Source organism: Hypanus sabinus, chromosome 7 (genome assembly GCF_030144855.1).
Source record: "Hypanus sabinus isolate sHypSab1 chromosome 7, sHypSab1.hap1, whole genome shotgun sequence".
Classification (NCBI taxonomy): domain Eukaryota; kingdom Metazoa; phylum Chordata; class Chondrichthyes; order Myliobatiformes; family Dasyatidae; genus Hypanus; species Hypanus sabinus.
Genome location: NC_082712.1, coordinates 4,021,612 through 4,047,861, shown reverse-complemented (window position 1 = coordinate 4,047,861; position 26,250 = coordinate 4,021,612). Strand labels below are relative to the sequence as shown.

Sequence of the window (26,250 nt, the reverse complement as noted above, 5' to 3'; positions counted from 1 at the left end):
CCACAAGGGCCATATCTAACTTCCTCTTAAATATAGCCAATGAACCGGCCTCAACTGTTTCCTGTGGCAGAGAATTCCACAGATTCACCACTCTCTGTGTGAAGAAGTTTTTCCTCATCTCGGTCCTAAAAGGCTTCCCCTTTATCCTTAAACTGTGACCCTTCGTTCTGGACTTCCCCAACATCAGAAACAATCTTCCTGCATCTAGCCTGTCCAATCCATTTAGAATTTTATATGTTTCAATAAGATCCCCCCTCAATCTTCTAAATTCCAGTGAGTATAAGCCTAGTCGATCCAGTCTTTCTTCATATGAAAGTCCTGCCATCCCAGGAATCAATCTGGTGAACCTTCTCTGTACTCCCTCTATGGCAAGAATGTCTTTCCTCAGATTAGGGGACCAAAACTGCACACAATACTCTAGGTGCGGTCTCACCACGGCCTTGTATAACTGCAGTAGAACCTCCCTGCTCCTGTACTCAAATCCTTTTGCTATGAATGCCAACATACCATTTGCCTTTTTCACCGCCTGCTGTACCTGCATGCCCACCTTCAATGACTGGTGTACAATGACACCCAGGTCTCGTTGCATCTCCCCTTTTCCTAATCGACCACCGTTCAGATAATAATCTGTTTTCCTGTTCTTGCAACCAAAGTGGATAACCTCACATTTATCCACATTAAATTGCATCTGCCATGAATTTGCCCACTCACCTAACCTATCCAAGTCACACTGCATCCTCCTCATAGCTAACACCGCCGCCCAGCTTCATATCATCCGCAAACTTGGAGATGCTGCATTTAATTCCCTCGTCTAAATCATTAATATATATTGTAAACAACTGGGGTCCCAGCACTGAGCCTTGCAGTACCCCACTAGTCACTGCCTGCCATTCTGAAAAGGTCCCGTTTACTCCCACTCTTTGCTTCCTGTCCAACAACCAATTCTCTATCCACATCAATACCATACCCCCAATACCATGTGCTTTAAGTTTGCACACTAATCTCCTGTGTGGGACTTTGTCAAAAGCATTTTGAAAATCTAAATATACCACATCCACTGGCTCTCCCCTATTCACTCTACTAGTTACATCTTCAAAAAATTCTATGAGATTTGTCAGACATGATTTTCCTTTCACAAATCCATGCTGACTTTGTCCGATGATTTCACCTCTTTCCAAATGTGCTGTTATCACATCTTTGATAATAGACTCTAGCATTTTCCCCACCACTGATGTCAGACTAACCGGTTTATAATTCCCCGGTTTCTCTCTCCCTCCTTTTTTAAAAAGTGGGGTTACATTAGCCACCCTCCAGTCCTCAGGAACTAATCCAGAATCTAAAGAATTTTGAAAAATTATCACTAATGCATCCACTATTTCTTGGGCTACTTCCTTAAGCACTCTGGGATGCAGACCATCTGGCCCTGGGGATTTATCTGCCTTTAATCCCTTCAATTTACCTAACACCACTTCCCTACTAACATGTATTCCCCTCAGTTCCTCCATCTCACTAGACCCTCGGTCCCTTACTATGTCTGGAAGATTATTTATGTCCTCCTTAGTGAAGACAGAACCAAAGTAGTTATTCAATTGGTCTGCCATGTCTTTGTTCCCTATGATCAATTCACCTGTTTCTGACTGTAAAGGACCTACATTTGTCTTGACCAGTCTTTTTCTTTTCTCATATCTATAAAAGCTTTTACAGTCAGTTTTTATGCTCCCTGCCAGCTTTCTCTCATAATCTTTTTTCTCTTTCCTAATTAAGCCCTTTGTCCTCCTCTGCTGGTCTCTGAATTTCTCCCAGTCCTCAGGTGTGCCACATTTTTTTTGCTAATTTATATGTTTCTTCTTTGGACTTGACACTATCCCTAATTTCCCTTGTCAGCCACGGGTGCACTACCTTCCCTGGTTTATTCTTTTGCCAAACTGGGATGAACAATTGTTGTACTTCATCCATGCGATCTTTAAGTGCTTGCCATTGCATATCCACAGTCAACCCTTTCAGTATCATTTGCCAGTCTATCTTAGCTAATTCACGTCTCATACCTTCAAAGTTACCCTTCTTTAAGTTCAGAACCTTTGTTTCTGAATTAACTATGTCACTCTCCATCTTAATGACGAATTCCACCATATTATGGTCACTCTTACCCAAGGGGCCTCGCACGACAAGATTGCTAACTAACCCTTCCTCATTGCTCAATACCCAATCTAGAATGGCCTGCTCTCTAGTTGGTTCCTCCACATGTTGGTTCAGAAAACCATCTCGCATACATTCCAAGAAATCTTCTTCCTCAGCAACCTTACCAATTTGGTTCACCCAATCTATATGTAGATTGAAGTCACCCATTATAACTGTTGTTCCTTTATTGCACGCATTTCTAATCTCCTGTTTAATGCCATCCCCAACCTCACTACTACTGTTAGGTGGCCTGTACACAACTCCCATCAGCATTTTCTGCCCCTTAGTGTTATGCAGCTCTACCCTTAGCGATTCCACATCCTCCAGGCTAATGTCCTTCCTTTCTGTTGCGTTAATCTCCTCTCTAACCAGCAATGCTACCCCACCTCCTTTTCTTTCCTGTCTATCCCTCCTGAATATTGAATATCCCTGGATGTTGAGCTCCCATCCTTGGTCACCCTGGAGCCATGTCTCTGTGATCCCAACTGTATCATATTCATTAATAACTATCTGCACATTCAATTCATCCACCTTGTTACGAATGCTCCTCACATTGACACACAAAGCCTTCAGGCTTGTTTTTACAACACTCTTAGCCCTTATACAATTATGTTGAAAAGTGGCTCTTTTTGCTTTTTGCCCTGGATTTGCCTGCCTGCCACTTTTACTTTTCACCTTACTACTTATTGCTTCTACCCTCATTTTACACATTTTAGACTGGTTGATATGAATTTGTGGGCATCACTGAGTCGTGGCTGAAAGAAGATCATAGTTGGGAGCTTAACTTTGTATCAAAAGGACAGGTAGGAAGTCATAGGCGGTGGTTTTGCTCTGTTGGTAAGAAATGGAGTTACATCCTTAGGAAGAGGTAATGTAGGGTCAGAGAACGTTGAACCTTTGTAGGAGGAGTTAAGAAATTGACAGGGTAAAAGAAAATATTATGGGAATAATAAATGGGTCTCCAAATAATAGCCAAGCCGTAGGGTTGAGATTACAGAGGGAGCAGGGGAGGGAACTTGTTGAATGCCTATGAGATGGCTTTTTAGAGCAGCTTGTTCTTGAGCCTGTTTGGGGAAAGGCTGTCTTAGGTTGGGTGTTGTGTAATAACCCAGATCTTATTAGGGAGCCTAACATAAAAGGAACCCTTAGGAGGCAGTGATCATAATATGATTGACTTCATTCTGCAGTTTGAGAGGGAGAAGCAGAAGTCAGATGTATCAGTATCGCAATGGAATAAAGGGAGTTACAGAGGCAGGAGAGAGGAGCTTGCCCAGCTGGACTGGAGGAGGATACTGGTGGAGATGACAGCACAGCAGAGATGGTTCAAGCTTCTGGAAATAATTTACAAGGCACAGGAACGATATGCCCCACAGAGGAAGAAGTTCTCAAGTGACAGGGTTAAGGACTACATAAAAGCCAAGGAAAGGGCATATATAAAGTAGCAAAAGTGAGTGGGAAGTTGGATGTTTTGGAAGCTTTTAAAGTCCAACAAGAGGCAACTAAAAGAACTATTAGAAGGGAAGAGATGACAAAGGAGAGACAGTGGGTATCATGTACTTGGATTTTCAGAAGGCATTTGATAAGATCCCACAGTTGAGGCTGCTTAACAAGGTGAAATCCTGTGGCGTTTGAAGAAGTATGCTGGCTGGCATGGGTAGAGGAATGGCTGACAGGCAGGAGACAGCAACTGGGAATAGAAGGGGCCTTTTCTGGTTGGCTGCTGGTGACTAGTGGTGTTCCTCAGGGGTCAGTATTGTGGCTACTGCTTTTCACATTACTTATCAATGATTTGGATAATGGAATTGACGGTTTTGTGGCAAAGTTTGCGGATGATACAAAGGTAGGTAGAGGGGTAGGTAGTGCTGAGGAAGCAATTGCAGAAGGACGTAGACAAATTGGAAGAATGGGCAAAAAAGTGACAGGTGCAATACAATGTTGGGAAATGTATGATAATGCAATTTGCTAAAAGGAACAATAGTGCAGATTATTATCTAAATGGGGAGAAGGTTCAAACATCAGAGGTGCCGAGGGACTTAGGAGTCCTCGTGCAAGATCCCCAGGTTGAGTCTGTGGTAAAGAAGGCAGATGCAATGTTGGCATTTATTTCAAGAGAAACAGAATATAAAAGCAGGGAGATAATGCTGAGTCTGAAAAATACACTAGTCAGGATGCACTTGGAATATTGTCAACAGTTCTTGAGGAGTGGAGTGACATTTGGAATTTTCCAGTCTTCCAGAACCATTCCAGAATCTAGTGATTCATGAAAGATCATTATTATTTCCTGCACAATCTCTTCAACCACCTCTTTCAGAACCCAGGAGAGTCCACCATCTGCTCCAGGTGACTTATCTATCTTCAGACCTTTCAGTTTCCCAAGAACCTTCTCCCTATTCTTGGTAACTTCACACTTCAGGACCCCCGACACCTGGAATTTCCACCTCACAGCTAGTGCCTTCCACACAAAAACTGATGCAAAGTATTTATTCAGTTCGTCCGCCATTCCCTGGTATCCCATTTCTACTTCTCCAGCATTGTTATCCGGTGATCTGATATCGACTCTTCCTGCTCTTCTATTAATCGCAGATCACTGCTTCATCCTGTATCCTTATTAATCCATTGTTCTTATTTCAGGAAGAATGTCACATTACAGGAGCAAGCAATAAAGGTAAATTAATTCAAAACTTTACACATCATTTTAAACAATGCTTATCCCCAGGGCATAATACATGGGACATAATTTTAATAATACATGGGGGCATAATTTAAGGTGATTGGAGTAAAGTATAAGGCGGGTGTCAGAGGGAGGTTTTTACACGGAGGGTAGTAGGTGCGTGGAATGCCCTGCTGGGGTGGTGGGAGAAGCAAATACTTAAGGGACTCTTAGATAAGCACAGGGATGATAGAAAAATGGAGGAGTAGGAATGAAGAGATAGATGGAGTAGGTTAAAAGGGCGGCGGAACATTGTGGGCTGAAGGGCCTATACTGTTCTAATCAGAAGTTTATTTTTGATACCATTGGTGATTTAAGATAATTTGTGCCCTGATTTCAATCTGGTCTTTATCCATGATTCTGGAAATGCCCTGATAAATGACCAGGGTATCCTGTCACTCCTTATTAAGACTGGAAGACTCATACAGCGTGGAAGCCTCACGTGTCCACACTGAGCAGTGGACACCCACCTGTGCTGGGGAATTCAGCTGCTCGTGTAGAACCTCCTTAAACGCTGACAGCGATTCTGCTTCTGCTGCTCTCCCTGGCAACGTATTCCAGGTGCTCACATCTCCCAGGGTGAAAAAGGTTCTTTTCCATACAGCATTTCTTCTTTACTACCCCACTCCAGAATGGACGATGATTTCCACCATGCCAAACACAAGAGGCTTAAAGCTCATCTCATCTGGAGGAGGGCTTAGCCAACGCAAAGGATGGGTTGCATCTGAACTGGAGTGAAACTGGTATTCTTGAAGGAAGATTTGCTCCTGCTGCTTGGGAGTGTTTAAACTGGCGAGGCCGAGAGGCTGTCAGTGCAGCCGAGGTGCAGATTGACCAGTGTGTACAAAATAAAACGGGCAAGTCCAGTAGAAAGAGTGGGCAGAGTCATGAGGAGAAACACGGGAGGGCTTTGTGGCCAGGTTTGCAGACCATATGAAGATAGTTGAAGGGGCAGAGAGTGCTGAGGAAGTAGAGAGTGGGCAGAAGAACTTAGGCCAGCGGTCCTGTGGTGAACTACGTATACCTGTGTGGACACGCCCCTCTGCTGACTGCTCCTGTGGCTCCTCGCACAGACCCCAGTATAAAGGCGATTGGAGGCACAGACCCTTCCTCAGTCTCCAGGATGTTGTGTGATGGTCTCTTGCTGCTGACAGTGCTTTCTTCCAGCTAATAAAAGTCTATCTCTCGCCTCACGTCTCCAAGAGTTATTGATGGTGCATCAGGTTCCCAACCAGGAGTCCATGGCATAAAAACGTTTGGCTGTTATTGAATATGGAAAGGCCCAGATAGAGTGAATGTGGAGAGGATGTTTCCTATAGTGGGGGAGTCTAGGACCAGAGGACACAGATAGGGTGGATATGGAGAGGATGTTTCCTATAGTGGGGGAGTCCAGGACCAGAGGACACAGATAGAGTGGATGTGGAGAGGATGTTTCCTATAGTGGGGGAGTCTAGACCAGAGGGCACAGCCTCAGAATAGAGAGCTGTCCTTTTAGAACAGAGATGAGAATGGGTAAAGAAATGTCAGATGGAAATACTGTAGGGAAATGTATAGATGCACTTTTGTAGAAGGAACAATGGTGTGGACTAATTTCTAAATGGGGAGAAAATTCAAAAATCAGCAATGTAAAGGGACTTTGGAGTCCTCGTGCGGGGCTCCCTAAAACTTGCAGGTAGAATCAGCAGTGAGGAAGGCAAATGCAATGCTAGCATTCATTTTGAGAAGGCTCGAATATGAAAGCAAGGATGTAATGCTGAGGCTTTGTAAGGCATTGGTCAGACCACACCTGGAGTATGTGAGCAGTTCTGGGCCCCTTATTTAAGAAACGATGTGCTGACATTGCAGAGGATCTAGGGGAGGTTCACGAGAATGATTCTGGTAATGAAAAGGTTAATGTGTTGTTACGTACCCTGTAACTGGGTGTCAGACCAGCAAAGCTAGAAGTATCCGTTGGAGTCTGGTGGTACTATATTCAAAGGTGTTTATTAGTAAAGTAGGCAAAACAATACCAATAATCCAAATATACATATAACACAGGTTAGCGATAATAAACCGAGAAGTGTAGGAATAATAATCAACAATAATAAACAAGCTCTATCGATGTCTAGGGGTAAATGAATTGTCATAGAAAAGTATAAAGTTCAGTTCAGTTCATGTGTGCTGAGGTAGGTATCGTTGTTGTGTGGTAATCGTTGGAGAGAGAGAGAGAGCGAGCGGGATGTAACAACTGCAGTCAGCAAACCTTTCTGTGTCTTTTTGACTCCGTTGCACCATTGTGGTCATTCAGTTATGACCCCTCTGGTCTTCATCTAGACCATTCTTCTGTGATGGACTCGTCACTCTGGCATGAGTGGACACACACACAAGTCCCCACTGGCCCTGCTGTAACACTGTGAGCTTTACTGACCGATCTCCTGATTCGGTCTCCGAAGCCCCCACCTTTCTTGTGGGTTCACAACCCTCAGTCAGTGTCTTCTGGTGTGTCTGAAGGGTGTCTCTCCAAACCTGTCTTTTATCCCCACTCACGGGGTCTCAGCTATCCATCAATTCTGAATGACTGTGTCCATCAAATCAGGCCACTCCTGCTGTCTCCTGAGGAATGTTAACGAGCAAAGTAAAGTCCTTGTAGTGTAAGTAAATAATCCAGGAAGAGTCAAAATACAATGAATCAACAGTCTCTCTCTCTCTCTCTCTCTCTCTCTCTCTCTCATGAGTAGCATAGCAATAGCAATATTTCATGGTTCTCAGGAAGGGGGGAATGGTTAACTCTGCACCCCATTGTCCATCAGGTCTGTTCATCACTCGTAACAGTATGAACAATGTTTGGTGGCCCTGGGCCTGTACTCACTGGAGTTTAGAAGAATGAGGGAGGATCTCATTGAAACCTACCGAACATTGAAAGGGCCTCGATAGAGTGAATGTAGAGAGGATGTTTTCTATAGTGGGGGAGTCTAGGACCAGAGGACACAGATAGGGTGGATGTGGAGAGGATGTTTCTTATAGTGGGGGAGTCTAGGACCAGAGGACACAGATAGAGTGGATGTGGAGAGGATGTTTCCTATAGTGGGGGAGTCTAGGACCAGAGGACACAGATAGAGTGGATGTGGAGAGGATGTTTCCTATAGTGGGGGAGTCTAGGACCAGAGGACACAGATAGAGTGGATGTGGAGAGGATGTTTCCTATAGTGGGGGAGTCTAGGACCAGAGGACACAGATAGAGTGGATGTGGAGAGGATGTTTCCTATAGTGGGGGAGTCTAGGACCAGAGGACACAGATAGAGTGGATGTGGAGAGGATGTTTCCTATAGTGGGGGAGTCTAGGACCAGAGGACACAGATAGAGTGGATGTGGAGAGGATGTTTCCTATAGTGGGGGAGTCTAGGACCAGAGGACACAGATAGAGTGGATGTGGAGAGGATGTTTCCTATAGTGGGGGAGTCTAGGACCAGAGGACACAGATAGAGTGGATGTGGAGAGGATGTTTCCTATAGTGGGGGAGTCTAGGACCAGCGAGCACAGCCTCAGAATGGAGAGATGTCCTTTTACAACAGAGATGAGGAGGAATTTCTTTAACTAGAGGATGGTGAATCTGTGGAATTCATTGTCACAGACGGATGTGGAGGCCAAGTCAGTGGATATATTTAAAGCAGAGGTTGACAGACTCTCGATTGATAAAGCTGTAAAAGGTTCCAGCGAGCAGGTTGGATAATAAATCAACCATGAATGGATGGCAGAACAGACAATGGGCTGAAAGGCCTCATTTTGCTCTTATGCCTTCTGGTCTGTGAGCAGGCTGTTTATTTTAATGCGAGTAGTTTCAGTGGTAAAACAACTGAGCTGAGAGATCACATTGGATTGTTGCAGTCATGGAACCGTTGAGGGAAGGGTGGGACTGGCAGCTTAGTGTGCTTGGGGATGAGAAGTTTGAAGCTTGACAGAGAGGGGTGCAAAAGTAGAAAGGTTGCTTCACAGGTAGATGAAGGTTACATGTGCTTTAAGCAGCTGGACGGCAGGGCTGCAGATGAAATTTAATCGAGGTAAGTGTGGTGGGATAACGCACTTTAGATAAATGACAGGGATCAGAGGGTCGTTGGTGTACTGACGTACATTGGGATGCAAGTGTTTGGGTCCCAGAAAGTGGTACAATGAGTGGAAAAGAGAGTTAAGAATACATATGGTTTTGCTTGTCTAGGCTAAGGCATTGAGTATAAGGTTTGGGATATCATGTTCAAAGTTTATTATCAAACTATGTCTGCATTATACAACCCTGCAGATTTGTCTCCTTACAAACAGTGACAAAACAAAGAAACCCGAAAGAACCCAGTAATAAAAGAGAAAAAACCCAAAACATGCGAACACTAAAAACAAACAAATAGTGTTCTGAACTGACATAAGTTTGTCCACAGACTTGTTCAGAACAGTGGTTAGCCTGCAGGGAGCACCATGCCACAGTGCAGGAAGGATGGAGTCTCAATGGAAGAGCACAGGAAATTGAACCAGCTGCTGCTGCAGGAGAGGGCTGCACTTGTAAGCAGAGACTGGCTGGGTGGGTTTATTCTTCCTGCAGCTTGAAGATTGAGGGGTGATGTGATAGTGGTTAGCAAAATCTGCAGGAAGCACCTTGCTCCCTGTGAAAATTGAAGGGCATAGACAGGATATTGATGCACCATCAATAACTCACACTGAGACGTAAGGCGAGATATCGGCTTTTATTGACTGGAAGAAGGAACCAGAAGTGAGTGTCTATCATACAATGTCTTGGAGACTGAGGCCGAGCGTCAGGCCGCAGATCTCCTTTATACAGGGGCCTGTGGGAGGAGCCACAAGAGCAGTCAGCAGGGGCGTGTCCCGACAGGCACATAGTTCACCACAGATATGTAGCCAGAATTAATCTCCCAGGGCAAGGGAGTGTAGTAGTAGAGGGGAAAGATTTAAAATAAGACAAGAGAAATTTAGTTTGTCCACATTGAGGAAGTGGTGGAAGCAGATACATTAATGATGTTTGAAAGGTCATTAGACAGGTATTGAATGGACACTGAACTCATGAACACAGTAATAATAGTTATAGGCATCCGTTAGTCTCATGAGACCATGGATTTGCACCTTGGAAGGTTTCCAGGGCGCAGGCCTGGGCAGGGTTGTATGGGAGACCGGCAGTTGCCCAAGCTGCAAGTCTCCCCTCTCCACACCACCGATGTTGTCCAAGGGAAGGGCATTGGGATCCATACAGCTTGGCACCGGCATCATCGCAGAGCAACGTGTTATATGGGGTATAAGGATATGGGGAGAGGGCAGGAACGGGATACTGATTGTGGATGATCAGCCATGATCACATTGAATGGCGATGCTGGCTCATAGGGCCGAATGGCCTACTCCTTCACCTACTGTCTATTGTTGTTTAGCGCCTTGTTCGAGGACACAACACGCTGCTTCAGCCGAGACTCGAACCAACTTCACTACATTTTTATTTCCTATTTTTGTACTAATTTAATTTCACTATATATATACACACACTTACTGTAATTCACAGTTTTTTCCACATTATCATGCATTGTAATCTACTGCTGCTGCAAAGTAAGCAAATTTCCTGACTTATGCTGGTGGTACTAAACTGATTCTGATTCTGAAAGGCATAGACCAAGGGTTTCCAGGCTTCTTTACACCATGGACCACTATCATTAGGCAAGGGCTGCACAGACCCTGGTGCAGAGGGATACAATTGGGCACCACAAACAGCATGGGCAAAGTGGGGCCATTTCTGTCCTGTACAATTACAGAACAGTCAGAGAGTACATTGCATTAAAAATATTGTCTTATTAACACCCAAAGGTACGATAGTGTTTTTGCTGTTAAAGAGGCTGTGTAAGCACTGACTCGCTAAGCCTGTTTGCCTCATATTGTAGGCCCAGGGAAACAAGAAAGGGTCAGGAGTGAAAATGAAGCAAAATCTCATAAGTCACATCACTTTGTGTCATTATGTTCATAGGGTAAAAGAGACGTGGTGGATCTGTTAAGAAAATCAAACTCACCTGGTGAAGAATTTATTACAGTTGAAGGTAAATGAAGTTTCAGTAATTGAGGACGGGCTATCAAAGTAACATTTATTATCAGAGTACACACATGCCACCACAGACACCCTGCGGTGCTCAGCGACTCTGCACTGGAGCGCAGAGTGATCAGGCCTCCTCTACCCAGTGTCTTGTTGGTGAATGTGCAGCCGGTCCCAGGGCAAGGCTGCCGTAGCAGAGGCAGATGGGACAGGTCTCAATTGTTTGTTACACTGGGACTTGGTTAGCAATGAATACGCTGAACGATTTTCAGAACGGATCAAACCGCAAACTCTGGTAAGGAAAAAGGTGGCAGCGTTTGCTTTTTAGTCAATTCTCATTGGTGTTTGGACGTTGGGGTTATGTCGACCACTTGTACCTCTTGTTCCCCTGCTTAGAGCATCTGACTATCAAATGTAGACCATTCTATTTGCGTTGGGAGTTCTGACCTGCGTGATCCTGACTGCGGTTTATATACCACCAGTGACAGATTATAAGCAAACACTCGTGAAACTGTGTGATAACATCTGCAGGCAAGAAACAGCCCATTCTTATGCTTTTCACATTATACTCGGTGACTGTAACCAGTCCTGTTCAAAGAAAATCCTGCCCAATTATTACCAGCATGTAACCTGTTGCACCATTGGGCCCAACACACTCGACCACTATGGTAAGAAATGCCTATCATTCCTTTCCTGGACCACATTTTGGCAAATTGGACCACTTGTCTGGACTCCTACTACCTGCATGCAAACACAGCCTAAAGAGCAAGGCCCCAGTGATGCAGACAATGCGGGTGGTCACAGGAGGCAGAGGAACAGTTACAGGATTGCTTCGAGTCAGCACTTATCTGAGGATCTGAATGACAATATCAGACTTTACCAGAACAGCTGTAGATGAGTGTGCCCCCACAAAGTCTTTCAGGATTTACCACAATCTGAAGCCCCAGATTAACTATGAAATCCAGAATTTGCTGAGGGCCACATCAGAATGCCACAGGAGTTGCAGGTACGATCTCCGGAAAACCATCCGGAGATTCCGGACTGGACTAGAATCAACGAGGGATGCTTGACAGCTGTGACAGGGTTGGAAAGCCATAACCTCTTACGAAGTTAAATCTAGTGACAGAGCTTCAGTTCCATATGAGCTGAATGTGTTCCATGCTCGCTTTGACCACCAGAACGTGGAGGAACATTCACGCTCCCCCATGCCTCCTTTGGTCTCAGTATCTGAAGATGACATGTGGCCCGCCTTTAGAGAGTGAATCCAAGGGAAACATCCAGTCCCTGGCTGAGCACTGAAGGCCTGTGCTGACCAACTGGCTGGTGTGCTCACAGATACCTTTAACCTCTCTCTCCGGCAGTGTGTGGTACCCACCTGCTCCAAGCAGGCTTCAATCGTACCAGTGCCCAAGAGGAGTGTGATAACCTGCCTCGAGGACTACTGCACAGTGGCACATACTTCCACAGTGATTAGGTGTTTTGAGAGGCTAGTGTGAAAGATACCAGCTGCATGAGTCTATCCTGAGTGTATGGGAGATATCATACAGAAGAAGGATGTTGTGACTTGGCCTTTCTTGTAACTTTTCTTCAGACTGCATTTAAAGCACTTTTACTCTATCAAGTTTGAGTTTATTGTCACCTAACTGTACAAAAGAATATCAGTGACTGATCTGACACCCTGGTTCCCATCCCCCTTCAATTCCAGTTTAACCCCCACCATGTAGCATTAGCAAAGCTTCCTGCTGGGATATTGGTCCCCCTCCAGTTCGTGTGCAAACCGTCCCTTCTGTACATGTCCCGCCTTCCTGAAAGAGAGCCTAATGATCCCTCCTACACCAACTTCTTATCCACGTATTAAACTGTATAATCTTCACAGATCTGGCTTCGCTAGCATGTGGTATGGGCAGCCAGAACCAGATCACAACCCTGGAGGCCCTGCTCTTCAACTTAGCACCTAACTCCCTGAACTCTCCATGCAGAACATCATCACTTGTCCTACCCAAATCATTAGAGCTACGTGGACCACGCGTCTGGCTGTTCACCCTCCCACATAAGAGTGCTGAGGACCCGATCTGAGATATTCATAACCCTGGCAGCTGGGAGGTAACATACTAACCAGGAATCTCGTTCTCGCCAGAGAACCTCCTGTCTGTTCCCCTGACTAGTGAATCCCCTATCACCACAACACTCCTCTTCTGAGTCACAGAGGCAGAGACAGTGCCAGAGAGCTGTGACTCTCCTCTGTTAGGTCATCTCCCCCCTCCCCCCCACCAAAGTGATATACTTGTTGTTGAGAAGAATGACCACGGGGCACTCCTTAACCCCTTTCCCCTTCCTAACTCACCCAGTTCCCTTTGTCCCACAGGTTGGGTGTGCCTACCTCTCTACGTGTCCTATCTATCACCTCTCAGCCTCCCGAATGATCCGTAGTTCATCCAGTTCCAGCTCCTATTCCTTAACATGGAATTTCAGAAGCTGCAGGTGATGCACTTCTCGAAGTTGTTGTCAGGGACGCTGGAGGTCACGCTGCCATCCCAGATCCTGCAGGAGGAGCGTTCAACTGTCCTGCCTGGCCTCTCTGCTGTCCTAGCTGAGCAGATATAAAGAAAGGCGGCAGGGAAGGAAGGAAAAACCTAACCTGGAGCTGTCTTTCCTTTGCTTTCTCTGAGTGAAGCCTCTCCTCACGGAAGCTTCGAAGAGCTAAAGCCTCAAGATCACCAGACTGACTGTCCGCCCAGACGATGGCCGCTACCTTCCTTTAATTTGTTCTTACTAATCAATCCCTAACGTGGACTGGTGGCTGGTCCAAGCTCTTTTGTTACACGTTGTGTTCTGAGTTGTTCTGCTGAATGCTGTGGGCGTGCTATGCTGGAGCCGGAATGTGTGGCAAGACTTGTGGGTGGGCTGCCCCCAGCACATGCTTAGCTGTGTCGGTCAGTAACACAAACGATGCACTACACTGTATATGTGATAAGTAAATCTGAATGTGAAAATTATGTTGAAAATACCAGTCACAACTAACATATGTCTGCCACAGGTGAGAAAGAGCAACAGTGTGTAGTAACTGGCATTGGGAACACGTACGTCTCCACATTCAGAGAAAGTCAGTTTGAGTTTCGTGGGCACTGCATGTATATGTTACTCACTGAACTGAAAACACCCTCTGCCTTCAGCATTGTGGTAAGTTAACAAATTCCATGCCGGTGATAATAAACCTGATTCTGAGCAAAAGCTGATATGCCAATGAAACTGGCGATAGCTTGTTTTATGTTAGACACCATCTTCAGATTCCCTCTCTTCAACTAGTAGACTGCCATCTCTGTCAGTTTTACTTCCTCGTTATCAACTCTGAATAAAACAGCCATGAAGCAACAAGTTCAGTCTGACCTCCGAACAAGAAAAAGATGCACTGAACTTGTTTTTCTTTTTAATGATATAGGGGGTACGTCTAAATTCATCATAAGGGATACGTTTAAAGAATTTTTACATGGTCAGATAATTTCTTATTCAGCTAAGCTTAAAAAACAGACTAAAGGAGCAGATGTCTGTCCTGACGAAGGATCTTGGCCCAAAATGTCGACAGTGCTTCTCCCTATAGATGCTGCCTGGCCTGTTGTGTTCCACCAGCATTTTGTGTGTGTTGCTAAAGTAGAATTAGGTAAGATTTCAAAACAAATTAAAGACTTAGATAATATTTATACTATTTCCCCTAATATTGACTTACTTAAACAAAGGGTGGAACTTCAATCACAATATAATTTATTATTAATTCATCCTATTGAAGGCTACTTGCTTAAGCTAAAATTTTATATGTTTGGAGATAAAAATAACAAATTGTTTGCATCTCAATTAAAAATGGCCAAGGCCAAAAGGCAAATTTTGAAAATCCGTGGGAAAGATAATATCCTGGCTTGGGAATATGAAGAAATTAATAAGCTTTTTCAAGATTTTTATACTGAATTTTATAAATCTCAATTTCCAGTGCATTCTTCTAAAATGAATGCTTTTTTACGAAGGATTGCTTTTCCTCAAATTTCCGTTGAGGATCAAAAAACTCTTGATGTCCAAATTACTGAAGCCGAAATTCATAAAGCTATTTTTTCAATGCAATCTGGTAAGGCCCTGGATTTGATGGATAACCTGTAGAATTTTATTTAAAAAATTTGTAAAATTGTTCTCTCCATATATGTTGGAACTGTTTAAGGACTCTTTTCTGAAAGGTGATTTACCCTCTACTTTTCATGAGGCTTCTATTTCTTTAATTCTTAAAAAGGATAAAGATCCTATTGATTGCGCCTCATATAGACCTATTTCATTATTGAATGTTGATGCTAAGATCCTGTCAAAGATAATGGCCAATCGGTTGGAAAATATTTTGAGTAAAATTATTTTTAAAGATCAAACAGACTTTATAAAGGGTCGTTATTCTTTTTTAAATGTTCAGAGATTATTTAACATTATATATTCGACTTCTTTTAAAATTCCACAATGCGTCGTCTCTTTGAATGCTGAAAAAACATTCAATCGAGTCAAATGGAAATATTAATTTAATGTTTTAGAGAAATTTGATTTTAGTGTTAATTTTAATAATTGGAGTAGAATGATATATAAACCTATTGCTGCTGTTATTACTGTAGATTCTCTTTTTTCAGCTTTCATGGGGGACAAGACAAGGTTGTCCATTAAGCCCTTTGTTATTTAACTTAATATTAGAACCCCTGGCTATTGCTCTTCGTGAAGCTGAAGATGTTCATGGGATTCTTATGCATTCATAAGATTTCTCTTTACGCTGACGATTTACTGGTTTATATATCTAATCCTGAGGAATCTATCCCTGCCTTGCTAAAATTACTTAATGAATTTGGAGACTCTTCAGGATATAAAATTAACTTTAACAAAAGTGAACTGTTACCTTTAAATGAATCTGTTTCTATATATGATCATATTCCTTCCAAAGTTACAGATTCCTTTAGATATCTAGGCATTATAATCACTAGAAAATATAAGGATCTTTATAGAGCTTACTTAGTTCCCTTGGTTGGTATCAATCTGTATCATGACCTCTGGCTGCTCACCCTCCCATTTCAGAACATTGTGGATATGATCAGAAACATCACAAACCCTGGCACCTGGGAGGAAAACTACCATCCTTGTTTCTTTCTCATGTCCACAGAATCACCTATCTGTCCCCCGAACTATCGAGTCTCCTATAACCACTGCCATCCTCTTCCATTCCCTACTCTTCCGAGCCACAGGGCCAGACTCTGTGCCAGAGGCACGGCCACTGTTGCTTCCCCCAGGTAGGTTGTTTCCCCCCCCCCCAACAGCACTCAAACAGGAGAACTTATTGTTAAGTGGGACAGCTACTGGGGTGCTCTCCACTACCTGATGCCCTCCCTTCCCTCTCCTGCTGGTCACCCACTTATCTGTCTTCTGTGACTCTAGGGTGACTACCTGCCTGTAGCTCCTGTCTATCACCTCCTCTCTCTCCCTAACAAGCTGAAGGTCATCGAGCTGCAGCTCCAGTTCCATAACTCTGTCTCTAAGGAGTTTCAGCTCGATGTGGCGATCAGGGAGGCTGGTAGTATCCCAGACTTTCCACATCTGGCCTTGGAGTCATAGCCCTAAACTCTGCTCTCTGACCTGTGCAAATCTCTCTCTCTCTTCAAACTGATTGGTCCACCGCTAATGCGCTGAGCCCTGGGAAACACTCCTTTTAAACTTTTCTCCCCAACATGCGCAAAGCTCTCTCTCCCTTCAAATCAACTGGTCTGCTGACGAGCTTGGTAAATTTGAACCAGCACATAATTCTCCCTGCCTTCCACCATCTCTAATGGAATCCCATCAGCAAACACATCTTTCCCTCCACCCCCCCCCACTTTCTGCTTTCTGCAGGGATCACTCCCTACATGACTCTCTTCGCTCCTCCCCACTGATCTCCCTCCTGGCACTTAACCTTGTAAGTGGAACAAGTGCTACACCTGCCCCTACACCTCCTTCCTCACTACCGTTCAGGGCCCCAAACAGTCTCTCCAGATGAGGCAACGCTTCTCCCGTGAGTCTGTTGGGGTCACCTACTGCATCTGGTGTTCCCAGTGTGGTCTCCTGTACATCGGTGAGACCCGATGTAGGTTTGGACTCTGCTTCACCGAGCACCTTCACTCCATCGGTCATAAAAAGTGGGACCTCCCAGTGACTACACATTTCAATTCTGTTTCCCATTCCTATTCCAAAATGTCAGTCCCTGACCTCCTGTACTGCCAAAAGGAGGGCCCGCTCCGGTTGGAGGAGCAACACCTTCTATCCAATCTGATGGCATGAACATAGACTTTTCAAACTTCTGATAACTGCTCCCCCCTCTCGTTCACCATTCCCTATCCCCTTCTTCCTCTCTCGTCTTACCCACCCATCACCTCCCTCTGGTGCTCTTCGCCTTCCTTTCTTCCATGATCTTCTGTCCCCTCCTATCAGATTCCCACTTCTCCAGCCCTTTATCTCATCCATTGGTCTACTTCCCAGCTCTTTACCACACCTCCTCCCCCTCTCCCAGTTTCACCTATCACCAGGCTCCTAGTACACCTTCCTTCCCTCCCCCCAACTTCTTCGTCTGACTCCTTTACCCCTTCCTTTTCAGTCAGCCCAAAACGTTGACTATTTACTCTTTTCTGCCTGGCCTGTGGAGGGAGAGAGGGAGATGAATGTTTCATGATGATTCCAGTATCAGTTAAGTTAAAGTTAAGGTGTCTCCCAAGCCTCGTGGTTTCTGTGGTGTGAAGCGACTGAGAGTCTGAGACACCCTGGGATAGGACACCAGTCTATCGCGAGGTTAACCCCCCCCCCACCCCACCCAGCATTTTGCCGGTACCCATTTTCAGCTGGGTGGACTTGCTCAAGGACACAACACAGTGCCTTGGCTGGGGCTCGAACTCACAACCTTCAGATCGCTAATCCAATGCCTTAACCACCTGGCCATGCATCACACAATTCCAGTATCAGTCGTTTACTAACCACTTTCCACTGAAGAATTGTATTAAGTGTGAAATTTATTTATTAGCTTGATGTCTATTTTAATTTTGATTATAGCTTGACCAACAAGAGGATTGTCTGAAAGGGAAGTGCACCCGAAACATCTTCATAAGCAAAGGGAATTTGCCTCGATTGGAGCTGATAAATATGACACAGTTCATTCAACAACATGGGTGAGAAGGAGTTACATGATGCAACTTTATGTCTCTGGTTTTACATGCTCAATGTGTTAAAATTATGGATTTATTGAGTATGCCCACAAGAAAATGAATCTCAAGGTTGTATATGGTGACATAGATGTACTTTGAAAATAAGTTTACTTTGAACTTTGAAAAATGTTTACAACACAAGTATTACACAGCCTAGAACTTTGCTTCTTCCACCACAAGTAAGAGGAATGATTAGATATGTTGTTTCAAAGTACAAAAGTTCAGAAGTCGAAGTATTATGCTGGATGTCTCAGTAGCTCAAGCAGAAAGGAATAAAAAGTTGATGTTACAGGGTAAGAGCCTTCAACAATTAACAACCAGTCCTATGGCTCAACTTATTACCAGAGAATGTCTCCTGTATACAAACTGAAATCTTACTCTTTTCAGAAATCCACGACACAGAGAGCAAAAAAAAACAAAGAATGAATTACAGACAATATTGGAAGCCCTTCAGTGTCAGATATTAATAAAAAACTATTCATGTTTGGCAAAATTTATTCAATAAGGAACTGAATGTTCAAGGAGAAAGAAGTAATTGTTACTCGGGGTTCAATGCAGCACAAAAAACACATTAAAAACAGAATAAATAAAAATACTTAAGATAGCTTATATGCTTCGATTGATTGTGTGTTCATAAAGAGACACCAGGCACAGGGGTGTCTGTCCATAAGGTGACTGACAGGAAATGATAAAGTAGTGGTGGTTGAGGGTGTGGAGGGGTGGGTTAGTGGGTGAAGGTGTTGATCAGCCTCACTGCTTGGGGAAAGTAACTGTTTCTGAGTCTGGGAGTGGAGGGGTGGGTCAGTGGGTGAAGGTGTTGATCAGCCTCACTGCTTGGGGAAAGTCAATGTTTTTGAGTCTGGTGGTCTTGGTGTGGATGCCACGTAATCTACTCCCTTATTAGTGTAGGACAAACAGTCCATGAGCAGGGTGGGTGGGATCCTTCACGGTCCCGGTGTGGATGTTACGTAGCCCCCTCCCCGATGGGAGTGGGACGGACAGTCCATGAGCAGGGTGGGTGGGACCCTTCGTGATATTAATGGTTCTTTTTCGACACATTTCTGCTGGTGTCAGTAATTTGTTTCATATCAGAATAATAAAGTTTTAGATTTGAACACCATCTTTAGAGACATAACTCTGAGCATTCTAGCACGTAAGATCCAAACTAATGCTCAAATGGACATTGAATGATGAATGTGTTGTGGCTGTGTTGCAGACTTTATTATCTGATTTACTGGTACATGCTGCTAATGTTTATTTTCAGATAAACACTGCTGAAATACAACTCACATCTCAGAGTGATGGAGAGGGAAAGAAATCAACGAGTTTATTTATAAATGTATTATTCAATCTACAGGCAGTCCTTTCCAATTTCCTACAGTGGAATGCATATCTATGGCACACAGGAAGAGCTGCTTATCGAAATTAACAAGCATCTGACAGTCCACTGGAATGGAAAGGGAACAGTTATGGTTTCTTTGAAGAAGCAGAAAGATTTGACTGGTCTTTGCAGCTACTCAAATGGTAAGGAATGTTTCATGAGTTTAAAAATGGTGCCACGTAGAAGTGTGCTGCAGCGGACAAATCTAGAGGTGACAGCACGTGGTTGGAGATTTTAGCTTCAGATGAAATGAGGCAAGGGTGGAAATGATTTCAGAAATAGTCTTGGAGCAACACAGCTTTGTAGTCAATAGCCAACCGATGATGCCGTGTAAGTACATCAGGGCAAGCAGCGGCTTCTGTCTGTTTCATTTTCAGTGGAAGACAACAATCCGACAAATTCCAGATGGAAGTTCCATATGTCAGGGATCGTGAAGTGTGTAAAGTTACCCTAACTAGTGAGAAGGTTCTTGGAAATCCGAGAGATCTGAAAGTAAATGAGTCACCTGGACCAGATGATGTATACCACAAAGTTCTGGAAGAGGTGGCAAAAGAGGTTGTGGAGGCATTAGTGATGTTCAAAGGAGGTTCACAAAAATGATTCCAGGATTTCAGGCAGAGGCTGATAGAATCTTGATTGATCAGGGCTGAAGGGATGTGGGGGGAAGGCAGGAGAGTGGGGATGAGAGGGAAAATAGATCAGCCAGCTGAAGTGGCAGAGCAGACTCGATGGCCTAGTTCTGCCCCAGTATCTTATGGACCAAATTAGAGACAGTGGGTATAGTGTGGGCAGTCAGGCCGATCAACACCACTACCACTAGCCCATCCCTCGACAGTCATGTTATGTACAGACACTCCTGTGCCTAGCATCACTTCATGAATGTACAATCAATCTATGGATATAAGCTATCTTATGCATTTATATTCATTGTGTTTTAGAAACATAGAAACATTGAAAACCTATTGCACAATACAGGCCCTTCGGCCCACAAAGTTGTGCCGAACATGTCCCTACCTTAGAAGTTACTAGGCTTACCCATAGGCCTCTATTTTTCTAAGCTCCATGTACCTATCCAAAAGTTTCCTAAAAGGCCCTATCATATCCGCCTCCACCACCGTTGCCGGCAGACCATTCCACGCGCTCACCATTCTCTGAGTAAAAACACTTACTCTGGACATCTCCTCTCTACCTACTCCCCAGCACCTTAAACCTGTGTCCTCTTGTGGCAACCATTTCAGCCCTGGGAAACAGCCTCTGACACGATCAATGCCTCTCATCATCTTGTACACCTCTATCAGGTCACCTCTCATCCTTCTTCACTCCAAGAAGAAAAGGTCGAGTTCACTCAACCTATTCTCATAAGGCATGCTCCCCAATCCAGGCAACATCCTTGTAAATCTCCTCTGCACCCTTTCTGTGGCTTCCACATCCTTCCTGTAGTGAGGCGACCGGAACTGAATTAGAAATAGTTTTCTTTCCTAGACTTACGCTGCCAAGGAAGCCTGGGGGTTCAATCATTATCGTGTTCTTTATCTTACTGTTTTTTTGTGCTGCATCAGATAGGGGGTAACAATTATTTCATTCTCCTTTACACTTGTGTACTGGAAATAACATTAAACAATGTTGAATCTTAAAGAGACATACAGTATCAAAGCCCACCGCTTCCATGCTGACCTTCTGGCCTACACTACTAGCCTGCATTAATATCTTCATTGTCCATCTGTTCGTCGAGCACATTCGAAATGCTGAGGTAGCATGTATAGGAGAGGATCGAAGATCAGCCCACTGGTGTGGCATCACCAGTGCTCAAAACAGAAAAGTCAGCAGACAGTAGAGTTTTCCACAGACCATCACAGGCAAAGCCCGCCCCACCATTGAGCACGTGTACATGCAGCGTGCCACGAGAAAGTAGCATCAAAGACCCTCACCATTTCTCACTACTTCCATTACAGAAACCGTGAGTCCATCACCACGAAGTTCAGGGACAGTTATCGCCTTGTAACCATGAGGTCGCTGAACCAGGGGTGGATAACTTCACTCATCTCAACAGTGAACTGATTCTACAAGCTACACACTCTCTTTCAAGCACTCAACAATTCATGTTCTCGGCACTGCTTACTTACTTTATAATTTGTACAATTTCCTTTTATGCACATTAGTTGTTTATCATCCTTTCTTTATACATAGTTATTGATAAATTCTATTGATCTTATTTACTTTATTATAAATGCCTGCAGGGAAATAAGTCTCAAGGAAGGTAGGGTATGGTCTAATATGATACAATATATGATAATAATAGCTGAAGTATGTTGGTAATAAACTTTGACTTTGAGATCCTTGAGGTAAATGTATATAGTGCCTGCTGGAGTCAAAGCAGAGCTGAGATAATTAACTAAACTCTGATACAAGAAAGGTTTCATAATAAAGCAGGCCGTTCATCAGTGTTGTTATTCAATGGAGACACTTTACATTGTTACCCAGCAAGCTTTTTATGTGACTCTAGACTCAAGTCAGTGAAGGTGATTCTGAACTGCCCTCTAAGCTGGAGCCAGACACATGATGAGGAAGCTTAGGACCAGAGGACACATGGTGGGAGAGTCCAGGACTGCTCACTGCACTCCAAGCAAGACCTCACCAGTGCTTTATAAAGCTTCAACATTATATCCTTGCTTTTATATTCTAGTCCTCTTGCAATGAGTGGTAACATTGCATTTGCCTTCCTCACCACCTGCAAATTAACCATTAGGAAATCCTGCACAAGGACTCCATAGTCCCTCCGATCCTCAGATTTTTGAATTTTCTTTCCATTTAGAAAATAGTCACCCTTTCATTTCTTCTACCCACATCCATGACCATACACTTTCCAACACTGTATTCCATCTGCCACTTCTTTGCCCATTCTCCTAATCTGTCTAAGTCATTCTGTAGCCTCTCTACTTCCTCAAAACTACCTCCCCCTCCAGCTCTCTTTGTATAGTCCACAAACTATGCAACAAAGCCATCAATTCCATCATTCAAATCATTGGCATATAACATAAAAGAATCAGTCCAAACACAGACCCCTGTGGAACACCACTAGTCACCAACAATCAACCAGAAAAGGCTCCCACTGCCTCCTGCCAATCAGCCAATGCCTTATCCATGTCCGAGCCCTGTAATCCCATGGGCTCGTAGCTTGTTAAGCAGCCTCATGTGTGGCACCTTGTCAAAGGCCTTCTAAAAATCCAAGTACACATCAACTGATTCTCCTTTGTCTATCCTGCTTGTTATTTCTTCTAAGAATTCCAACAGATATATCAAGCAAGATTTTTCCATGCTCACTACAGCCTATTTTATCATGTCTCTAAGTACCCCAAAACCACATCCTTGGCAATCAACTCCAACATGTTCCCCAGCCCCTGAGGTCAGACTAACTGGCCTATAGTTTCCTTTCTTCTGCCTCTCTCCGTTCTTGAAGAGTGGAGTGACATTTGCAATTTTCCTGTCTTCTGGAACAACTCCAGAATCTAGTGATTCCTGAAGGATCATTACTAATACCTCCAGAATCTCTTCATTTACCGTACAGTTCTTCTTTCAGAACCCTGCGAGTATTCCATCTGGACCAGGAGACTTACCTACCTTCAGATCTTTCAGTTTCCTAAGGGACTTCTTCCTAGTAATGACAACTTCACACATATGAGCCCTAACACTCTCGAATCTTCAGCATACATGCCAGTGCCTTCCAAAGTGAAGACTGATGCAAAATACTCATTCCGTTCATCTGCCGTTTCCTTGTCCCGTATTTCTTGGTTTTGATCAAGGCATGACTGCGCAGGCGTGTGGAGATCAGCCAGTTAGAACTGCGAGAAGAGTTTAAAAAGCTGACAGCTTTATAGAGCGGCTAAAGAGTAGAGGGAGACAGAGTAGGAGGACTTTGGCTCAACAGGGCTTAGGCAATAACACGTCAAGTCGAGGTAGGTTGCTTGTGTAGAATAGAGACAGAAAGTCTGTGTGTGAGGCCGGTGGGTGACAGATGTGGGAAGTCCGGAAGACTCCCAGCCTCCCAGACAGCCACATTTGCACCAGGAGCATCAAGGTGTAGCACCTTAGGGACCGGGTTAGGGAACTGGAGATGCAGCTGGATCACCTTCATCTGGTCAGGGAAAGTGTAGAAGTGATAGAGAGGAGCTACAGGCAAGTAGTCACACTGGGGTGTGATAAGTGGGTCACAGTCAGGAGAGGAAGGGCAGGAGTCAGATACTAGAGAGTACCCCGAACATAAGTACTCCTGTTTGAGTACTGTTCAGGGGGACAGCCTGCCTGGGGGAAGCGACAGTGGCCGAGCCTCTGACATAGAGTCCGGCCCTGTGGCTCAGAAAGGCAGGGAAAGGAAGAGGAAGGCAGTAGTGATAGGGGACTCGATAGTTAGGGGTCCAGACAGGCAATTCTGTAGACACAGGAAAGAAACGCGGATGGTAGTTTGCCTCCCAGGTGCCAGGGTCTGGGATGTTTCAGATCCCGTCCACAATATCCTGAAGTGGGAAGGAGAACAGCCAGAGGTCGTGGTACATATTGGTACCAATGACAAAGGTAGGAAAATGGAGGAGGCCCTAAAAACAGACTGCAGGGAGTTATGAAATGAAATGAAATATCTTTATTGTCACTGCATTGTACAATTTTCACGCACCAATACAGCGAAAATGAGTTTGCAACTCTTGTACTCAATGCTATAAAACAACAAATAAAATAAACAAACAATAAATAAAATCAAGTAACCAGCCAGTACAAGCAAGGTCCAGCAGTACAAAAGTGCAACTCGGATGCATGACGGCCATAAAACCAGGATTAAAAGTAGCAATATAACAAATGTATGGATGATGCTTGATCGATTGGTTCAGAGCAATAATAGCTCTGGGAAAAAGCTGCTTTTCAGTCTGGAAGTGCGGGCATAGAAAATCTTATAACGTCTGCCAGGTGGGAGAAGTTCAAACAGATGATTGCGTGGGTGTGTATTGTCCTTACAGATGCTTGTAGCTTTCCTTAGGCAGCGTGAGCTGTAGGTGTCCTCCAGGGCTGGGAGCTGTGTCCCGATGATCTTCAGTGCACTAGAGACAACCCACTGAAGTGCTTTCCTATCAGCTGCTGTACAACTGGGAAACCACACAGAGATGCAGTATGTTAAGATGCTCTCTTTGGTGCAGTGGTAAAATGTCACCAGCATCTGTTCAGGTAGACCAGCTTTCTTCAGCGTCCTGAGGAAAAACAAGCATTGTTGTGCTTTCTTAACAATCGTTGTGGTGTTAGTGGACCATGTAAGGCCTTCTGAGATGTGCATTCCCAGAAACCTGAAACTGGACTCTCTCTCCACTATGTCTATTAATGTAGGAAGCAAGTTGAGAAGCAGGACCTCAAAGGTAGTAATCTCGGGATAACTGCCTGTGCCACGTGACAGTGAGTATAGGAATAGAGTGAGGAGGAGGATAAATGTGTGGCTGAGGGATTGGAGCAGGGGGCAGGGATTCAGATTTCTGGATCATTGGGACCTCTTTTGGGGCAGGTGTGACCTGTAAAAAAAGAACGGGTTGCATTTAAATCAGAGGGGGACCAATATCCTGGTGGGGAGGTTTGATAAGGCTATTGGGAAGAATTTTAACTAGAATTGCAGGGGTGTGGGAAGCAAAATGATGAGACGGAGGAAGGGGCAGTTGGCTCCCAAACAGAGAAAGCTTGGAGACACTGAGAGGAAGGAAAGGCAGGTGGTAGTGAAGGCATGCGATCAGACCAATGGCTTAAGATGTGTCTATTTTAATGCAAAGAGTATAATGAACAAAGTACATGAGCTTAGAGCATGGATCAGTACTTGGAGATGTGATGTTGTGGCCATTACAGAGACTTGGATGGTTCAGGGGCAGGAATGGCTACTTCAAGTGCCGGGTTTTAGATGTTTCAGAAAGGACAGGGAGGGAGGCAAAAGAGGTGGAGGCATGGCACTGTTGATCAGAGATAGTGTCACGACTGCAGAAAAGGAGGAAGTCATGGAGGGTTTGTCTATGAAGTCTCTGTAGATGGAGGTTAGGAACAGGAAGGGGTCAATAAATCTACTGGGTGTTTCTTATAGACCAGCTAATAGTAACAAGGACATTGAGGAGCAGATAGGGAGACAAATTCTGGAAAGGTATAATAATAACAAGGTTGTTGTGGTGGGAGATTTTAATTTCCCAAATATTGATTGACATCTCCCTAGAGCAGGGGTCGGCAAAGTTTACCACTGAAAGAGCCAATATGGACCCATTTCCCACAGAAAAGAAAACACTGAGAGCCACAAAACCCGTTTGACATTTAAAATGAAATAACACTGCATACAACGGGTTTTTTTTGCCTTTATGCTATGTATAAACAAACTATAATGTGTTGCATTTATGAAATTGATGAACTCCTGCAGAGAAAACGAAATTACATTTCTGCATGCAACAAAAACATTTTGAACTCCGAAAAAAAGACGTTGGGTTGAAGGTTACTCCCATAGGTAGCCTACCTTGGATCGAAGAATTAAAAGAAAGCGCGCACTGGCGGGTGTCAGGCATTGGCAGTGGTGATGTATATTAATAGCGATAAAAAACACGTTGTAGCGGTGTAGCGCTACACGCAGCGCTAAAATAAAGACACTGCAGTCAAAGGTAACTTTATTCGAACTAAACAGCCTTGCTTTAAAGCCTCC

General features: G+C 44.2%; 1 protein-coding gene across 1 annotated transcript in view; it reads left to right on the top strand.

The window, feature by feature from the left end:
- LOC132396509 (otogelin-like protein) overlaps nt 1–26,250 on the top strand; it is a 350,978-nt gene that overhangs the window by 19,931 nt on the left and 304,797 nt on the right. The window contains exons 3-7 of the mRNA XM_059974091.1: nt 4,810–4,843; nt 10,875–10,944; nt 13,975–14,117; nt 18,021–18,136; nt 19,530–19,696. Of these exons, the coding sequence (XP_059830074.1) occupies nt 4,810–4,843; nt 10,875–10,944; nt 13,975–14,117; nt 18,021–18,136; nt 19,530–19,696 (530 nt within the window). The remainder of the gene's footprint in view (nt 1–4,809; nt 4,844–10,874; nt 10,945–13,974; nt 14,118–18,020; nt 18,137–19,529; nt 19,697–26,250) is intronic.